The following is a 7193-nucleotide window of genomic DNA, read 5'->3' on the forward strand; positions in this document are numbered from 1 at the left end:
ACTCTATGCCCTAGAAAAGATGCAGAAAAATATGGTCTAATACTCTAATCTAAAGAGAGAATATTTATTTTTTAGGCCTTCTTAAGCAATGACATGACACATCCAATGAAGAGTCTTGATCTTCTGACCAATGTTTTAAAAACGGACATGGAGGCCGGACTGTTTTTGCCTCTGGGTCATGGGTTACCAGTTCGATCATTCAGTTCGATTTTATCAATAAATAATATACAATTATATTTTAGATATGATATATGTATTATTTTATATTTAATTTATGTTTTTTAATTCATTTTCAATTTTTATGTATAAAAATATTAAAAATTGTAATTTGAGGTCAAAAAATGGTTTTTTCATGAAAATAGCAGGGACATATAGATCTCGAAAAGTTACCAAAAAAAAAATTATCTCAATCAGACATCAAAGAACAAAATTTTGACCTCCCGAAGTTTCTTGCACAATATGTGCTCGCGACCTAGTTCAACAGTTCTATTGACTTTTCAATGGTTTTTGGAGCAATACTGGGTTTTATAAGAACCGGGCCCAGAAAGTCGATTGGATGACACCCTGACAGTCCGAATAGTTTGACCATTGGGTCAACAATGGAGTTAAACCTAGGTGCAGTGAAAATTGAATGTGGTAAAAAATATACAACTAAGTTTATCTCAGCCACCTAAAATAGGCTCTTATCTCAATTTATCACTCTAATCTAAATTAAGATCTAATCAGACCTTGAAGGTTGGCTTCAGAATTCCCAAATGCCATCTAAAATTTCAATGTCATATTGATCTTCATGGGGTCAGCATGAAAACTAGATGATAGAAACAAAAGTTGGTTAAGATCCGGATGAAAATAAAGGGATGTATGACTCTTAGCTCCTTTTTAGTTATTTCATTCCCCCTTACATCACACTGGACAGATAAAAGTGAAATAATTTTTTCATCAATTAAAGTATTAAACAAGATACACCGTACATAATCAATGGAGTAACATATCAATTGTGTGGCTTGCACATCATGTATAGCCTTCAGGTCTTCAGAACTCATGTTGTTTAACAGCATTCTGCAACTGCTGCAAACCACTCCAAACCACATAGGCAACTAAAGGAGTAAATTTCACACAGAAGCAGGCAACTGTGATAGAATTCATTTATCAGTTAAAAAATAAGTAACGTACATAATCAAGACTCCAGTTTGTTTAATAGCCTTTTGCAACTTTCGCGAATTGCTCCAAACCACGTAAGAGCAAGCCCTCAAGAAAGGGTTGCAATGCCTGAACCAAAAACACAAACATGAAAAGCATTTTGTTCTTTTAGAATTTTATGCTTTTAAGCACGATTAAAGCTTTTCAATTGAAAATGTTATCTATTCAGAAAAGTGAAATAAAATGCCCATTTAATGTAATATGTGTAATCTCTACAGGATATCCTGGCTAACTTACCGATGCCACTGGAATTAGAATTTGAGGAACTTCATATGAAACAGTTAGCTGAAATGGAAAATTTACACAAGTAAGGCCCTCTTTTTCAAACTGAACCACAGGAAAAGAAGAGGAAATGACATCATGACTACTCCCTCATGTAACTCATTGTTGCTTGTACAAGTTCCATTTGTAGTCATAAATGTTCAATTGGTAGGCACGAAGTAAGAGATCAATGCGATATTACAATGCAGAGATTGGTTACCTCTTATCCAATATGTGTGTGTGTGTGTATTACAAGGGCCTCTACCCAATGTTGGTCCCAACAAATCATGGTCTTCAGAAACTGGATACGGACCTAACCTTTGGCTTTTTTTTTTTTTGTGCATAAAGTGACCACTCCTCAGACTCAAACCCACATTCTCACACTTGTCAGGCCAAGCGAGTAAAAAAGACAAAGCATAAATTCGATTCAGATAACCATTTCACAAACAGATATGATGGGGTGATATGATAAATATAGAAACCAATGCTATATAACCAGTCTCACTTCTACAGTGCACGATGAAGGACCTCTGGGATAAAACCGAACTGCTCCTCTGCCAAGTGAAAGGAAAGGTTCATCAAAACTCTATCGTAAGACTGGTCCAATGAAAAAAAAAACAGTGAAGTACACAATCATACATGTCCTAATATATCTTTCTTAGCTGAGACCAACCGATAATCCACAATTACTGAGTGGTATCAGTAAAAAACTGTTTCTTTTTCATTTTCACTAAATAGGTGTCCCGCATACAAATCTATGCTTTTTGTACAACCATATAGTTGCTGGTTTTAGGGCATTCTTATATATTGTTGCAATGTACTTAGTTTATGCCTCTTTTGCTTCTTTAATATAATTATCCTATATATTTCTGCAATGCACACAAGATGAGTACTTAAGTTTATTGTATTCTAAAAAGTATAGGAACATACAGATGCTCCCATACCAAGGTGCTATGGTGCATGCAGAATCCAATTTTTATTCTTGATGGAATTGCTTTGATGGTGTACCAACTGAGCAAGCTGGTACCATCAGTTTCTTATGTACAAACAATGCGGATCAAAAAGTCAGTCATGATTACCACCTAGCAAGAGGTGAATGGAAGCCCAAAATTGGTCACTTTTAGTTTGTCTCGTTTGAATTTACTGTAGGTGAATACTAAAAACAGTACGAGTGTCTTATTCTTTTAGTTTGTATGATGCTAACATATACATCTCTTTGGGAAAATTCCTAATAGAGGGAGTCTCTTTCATAGGCAAAAGATTGCCTACCATACTTGTAGTACCTGTTTGGAAGACCTTCTAGAGATCGCCAGTGGATTTTCTGATTTGGAATAGGCTGCAAGCAAGGTAAGATAGTTTGACTTTAAAACAAAAAACATCATAAAAACATTTAGATAAGGTTCCCAGCTCTCACCTGAAGGTTTCGAGCCAGCCAAGAAAATTCAATGTCACGACCAAATGCTTTATACTTCAGTGACCAGCGTGATAGATCGGGCTTATCCTCTAAAACCTGTAATGTTTCACCCCATCAGATTTTCTAACATTCATTCAATAAACAGTTTTCGTGCTTACAAAAAGTTTCCATAAAGAAAAAACACAGATGCCCGACCAAAGGAGCACTCCAAAGGGAAGGAAATGGGTTAAAAAAAACGAAGTTTCCTGACATAAAGATAAATCATTTGGCATTAAGCATCTAAAATTTGCTTTGCTACCACGAAGAGATACATTTGAACCTTTTGAAACAAGGGGTGCTCATTTCATATCACCCTCATGAGATATTGTTAGTTAGACATTCACTGTATTTCCAACTATAGATTTTCAGATGTGATCTTTCTTGACTAAAACACAAAAATGGATGAGAAAATTGAGGAAAACATCATGCTTTTTAACGTCAAAACTAACATTTCAAGATAGTATTTTGCTAAATTTCTGGCTAGGAAAATTAAGCTGTTTTAAACAGATGATCAAATTGGAGTGTCATAGGGGCAAGGTAAACCAAAGTATATGGAAATATCTAAATTGGTTTTTTACAACCCCCCTCCCCCTTATCAAAATGCTTCTTTCTTTTCTCATTGAACAACACTTTGGTATTGGCCAAATAAATGCTTCTTGCTTTTCTCATTGATCTAGTCTTAGAAATCTTTTACGACTACAGGGTATTGCTATTATTGTCTTCTTTCTCATGTTAAACCCAACTTCACTTGCATCAAAGCTGAATTGAGTAACACAGCAAATTGGTTCCCAGTGGAAGCACTAATACTGCAATACCCTGTCTTAAAAGACTTTTAATGAAATCTACTATTTATACTTGGCTTAAATAAAGAAGAGATATGGATCAGATTCAGCTAAATCCGAATCCAATCCAATTACTGAAATTCCAAATCCAAATCCGATCTGCAATCCTAAATATCAGACTCAGACTGTTTTATTATTGTTAAAATAATGACAAATTAAAAAAATATATATATCATTTAACTTATACATACATAAAAATGTGTATATATATATATATATAGATAGATAGATAGATAGATAGAGAGAGAGAGAGAGAGAGAGAGAGAGAAAGAGAGAGAACATTATATAATATACATCCAAATTCGAATAATCAGATCGGATATTGGATTTTCAGAGTCCTTTGACAGCCCCATAAAAAATATCCAGGAGGGAGACAAACAAAATCTAGAGAGATGAGCATCAAGTAATCAAGTGAAGTGGTGAAACTGCATATTCAGTCAAGCAAGGGAATATTATTGTAAAAAAAAAAAATTAGGACATTATTCTGCTCATTCTAAAATTATAGAATTCTCAAACGTTTCAAATGAAGTTCAAACAATATTGATACATGGTGCAAGTTAAAAAAGCCATTAACTGTGCACACCTTGACAGATGATATGAAAGGCATCCAACGGGGAATGGCTTCACGATCTAAGTAACAATTATATGCAACCGAACAAGGGACATCAATTTCCAGCTTAGCCCTGCATTTACATTTTTCTAGTTAAATCTAGTAAGTAAGAAAACATGGAATCAAAACGGAACCTGATCACAAAGAAATTAACATGGTGGGACCATTCCCAGACAAGTATAGCATTCAGAAACATCATCCATTGCACATAATATTGAATAAATTATTATCAGTAAAGAATATCAACTGACAAAAATGCACAACAGATTTCTAAGAAATATCTTTGAGCAGTATTCAATGAACGATAAGGATCTGATTACAATGATTTGGATGATATACAAAGACAACTTGGCCATTATGAGATCCTGGAGTCCACTTTTAGTCCTTTGCTGAATGAGTGAGGACCTTGTGCTGGTGAGAAAGCACAGCCAAGTAACTCATGTTATCATGTAGAATTAAAGATTCTGTCGAACAGGGCAATGTGGTTTTTTTAATTCACTGCTGGAAGGAGCCCTCCACTCCTTCAAGGCTTCAACAAAAGTTTTTCCCCCCTGATATCTAGAAACCTTTTCGGATGATCTGCACAACCTTTAGGAGTTCAGCTTCTCAGACAGCTCTAGATAATCAGTCTCTTTTCCAATGTGAAAGTTAACAGGAAAAAAATAACGAACTCAGCAACGAGAGCAGAACATATTGAAAAGAAGAACGAATTCATCAAAAAAAAAAAAAAATAATAATAATAATAATAATAATAATAAAAACGAACATCCAAGAAAATATACAATTAACTGGCCACGAAAGACCACCCCCAAAATTTAACAGAATGGCATTTCAGATCAAAAAGGGGTCTCTAGGCAGATAATCAACAAAGAAATAGTTTGCTGGTCGAGAAGATCAATTCTCGGAATAAGCAAACAGAAATTGGTATTTATCCATAAACTAAGGATAAAAAAATGAATGTTTCTTTACAGGAATGAGGAAGTGCTAGTATTTAGAAATAGGAATCCCACTAATAAATCAAAAACTGGCCCCTAACAACCAAAAATCAACAAAAGATGCTCTATGATTGACGATTGTCATTAACAATTCCAGCTCAGAAATGAAGATTGGCAGCCAGGCGCAAGTGTTAATCTATAGAAAACACTAGGAGTCTAGAAATCATAATTGTAACATAGAATGCCTTGTGATTAATGATTCAATCCGACTGAATAAGACCCTATAAAGGAAACAATGGTTTCTGGTTCGATCACAAAAGTTGTAACAAAGAAACAAATAAAAAAGCTAAAAGAGATTTTCTCTTGTGAGTTTAGGTCTTTACGTGCAATCTTGCCATTCCATAACAGGGGAGAAAGGTCTGACGCCAGTGAAGATCGAATTTCTCTTGACCCCATACGAATTCCTGAAGAAAAGTTCACCGAGAGAAGATCTTGAAGAGCCCCTGCAAGTTGAAATGGCATTTAGCAGAAACCCATTTCTCGTTATTCTGAAGTGTGGAAGTGAGGTCGGGCTTGAAATGAAAGGGACTGCTGCAGCAGACATGGTCGAGAGAGAGAGTGAACAGATAATAATAAGATACAAAGTGCAGCCGGTGGTCCGACACCAGAAACTGAATTCTCGACTTTACGTATCGGATGAGTAAGACAAAAAATGTTTTCCAAATGCTTTATATCATCGAGCCGATACGTTTCGAGGGTATCGCTGGGTACCCGTACGGCGTAACCCCTTGTTTTCAGTTCACGCTATCATGGTCACGGACAGGCTCTTTTAACACTGAACCTTGTTTTTCGGTTCACACCTTCATTGTCACGGACAGGCTCTTATAACACTTACCCTTGTTTTTCGGTTCACATCTTCATTGTCACAGACAGGCTCTTATAACACTTAACCCTTGTTTTTCGCTTCACACCTTCATGGAGGATCCTCCATGTCCTTACCCTTCTGTCGACGTTTAAAGCCGATACGTTTGATCTGTTAGGAATTGCCGAACATCATGTATCATTGATAAAATGAACTAAGAAAAGAAAATTATCTAAAACTCATCATCACATGTTTTGTTATAATTTCCAATATTTTTTATATTTTTCTATTTTCTACAATCTATAAATTTTCTTGTATTGTTTGTTATTTATTTGCAATTTTTGTGTTTTTCTATAATTTTTGGTGTTTTTTCTACAAGTTTTATTTTCTGATTTTGCTTTTCAATTTCTATAGTTTCTATAATTTGAAAATAATTTTTTATTTTGTTTGCAATTTTTATAATTTTTTATATTTTTTGTAATTCCTATGTCTTTATGTATTTTATATTTGAAAATATTTTTTGAATTTTTTCCTTTTTTCATATCTAAATATTAAAATGGTAATATATTAACATCCATTAATTAATTTTGTATATACTTTATATTTATGCATGAAGGTTAAAATGGTAATATATTAACACCGTTAGTCTTTCTAAAGTCAAGTTAGTGACATTGTGAGTTTTAGACATTTTGAAAAGTTGTCTGAAAACTCATGGTGAGTTTTAGACAATTTCACATTAAAAATTGACTTTAGAAAACGTAGGAGATTATATAATTCACTGAATTTGAGATTCGAATGGGACAAAGAGACGCTATTTGCATCCTTCAGCGTAATTTCTTTTCTTCGTTCCTTTTAACTATATTTGGATTGCGAGTTTGGGACAAGAAGAAATTCCGCCCAATCCAAAATCCAAAGTCGTCCTTTCACAAAGAAAGCGCTTTGTTAAGTCTTTATCCATAATCCATACGCTTATTTGGCAGTCTCAAACCTCTTACAGTCTGAGAGTTTCACAAAAGGGAAAATTTGTGGT

At 34.5% G+C, this 7193-nt stretch overlaps 1 protein-coding gene across 2 annotated transcripts; it reads right to left on the bottom strand.

Moving 5' to 3' along the window:
* Positions 1–845: 845 nt before the first annotated feature.
* Positions 846–6207, bottom strand: LOC104607099 (uncharacterized). Of its 2 annotated transcripts, none has more exons than XM_088902247.1 (8): positions 5685–6207; positions 4340–4439; positions 2876–2971; positions 2745–2797; positions 1967–2015; positions 1438–1485; positions 1174–1269; positions 846–1078 (listed from the first exon to the last, which is right to left on the bottom strand). In XM_088902247.1, exons 1-7 carry the CDS (start codon positions 5903–5905, stop codon positions 1195–1197), a joined length of 642 nt encoding a protein of 213 aa, XP_088758373.1. In that variant the 5' UTR covers positions 5906–6207; the 3' UTR covers positions 846–1078; positions 1174–1194. The 2 variants fall into 2 exon arrangements, with proteins under 2 accessions (XP_088758373.1, XP_010270916.1); XM_010272614.3 differs by having other exon boundaries at positions 846–1068; positions 5685–6204.
* Between the last annotated feature and the right edge of the window lie 986 nt (positions 6208–7193).

Source organism: Nelumbo nucifera, chromosome 3, assembly GCF_055504915.1.
Source record: "Nelumbo nucifera cultivar China Antique chromosome 3, China Antique-T2T, whole genome shotgun sequence".
In the NCBI taxonomy this organism is placed as follows: Eukaryota; Viridiplantae; Streptophyta; class Magnoliopsida; order Proteales; family Nelumbonaceae; genus Nelumbo; species Nelumbo nucifera.

Coding starts and splice junctions, on each gene's coding strand:
- LOC104607099 (XM_088902247.1), bottom strand. CDS start 5,905: ATGTCTGCTGCAGCAGTCCCTTTCATTTCAAGCCCGACCTCACTTCCA. Junction 2,016..2,744: donor CTAGAAGGTCTTCCAAACAG/GTACTACAAGTA, acceptor TTCACTTGGCAG/AGGAGCAGTTCGGTTTTATC. Junction 1,486..1,966: donor CTTCATCGTGCACTGTAGAA/GTGAGACTGGTT, acceptor TTTCCATTTCAG/CTAACTGTTTCATATGAAGT.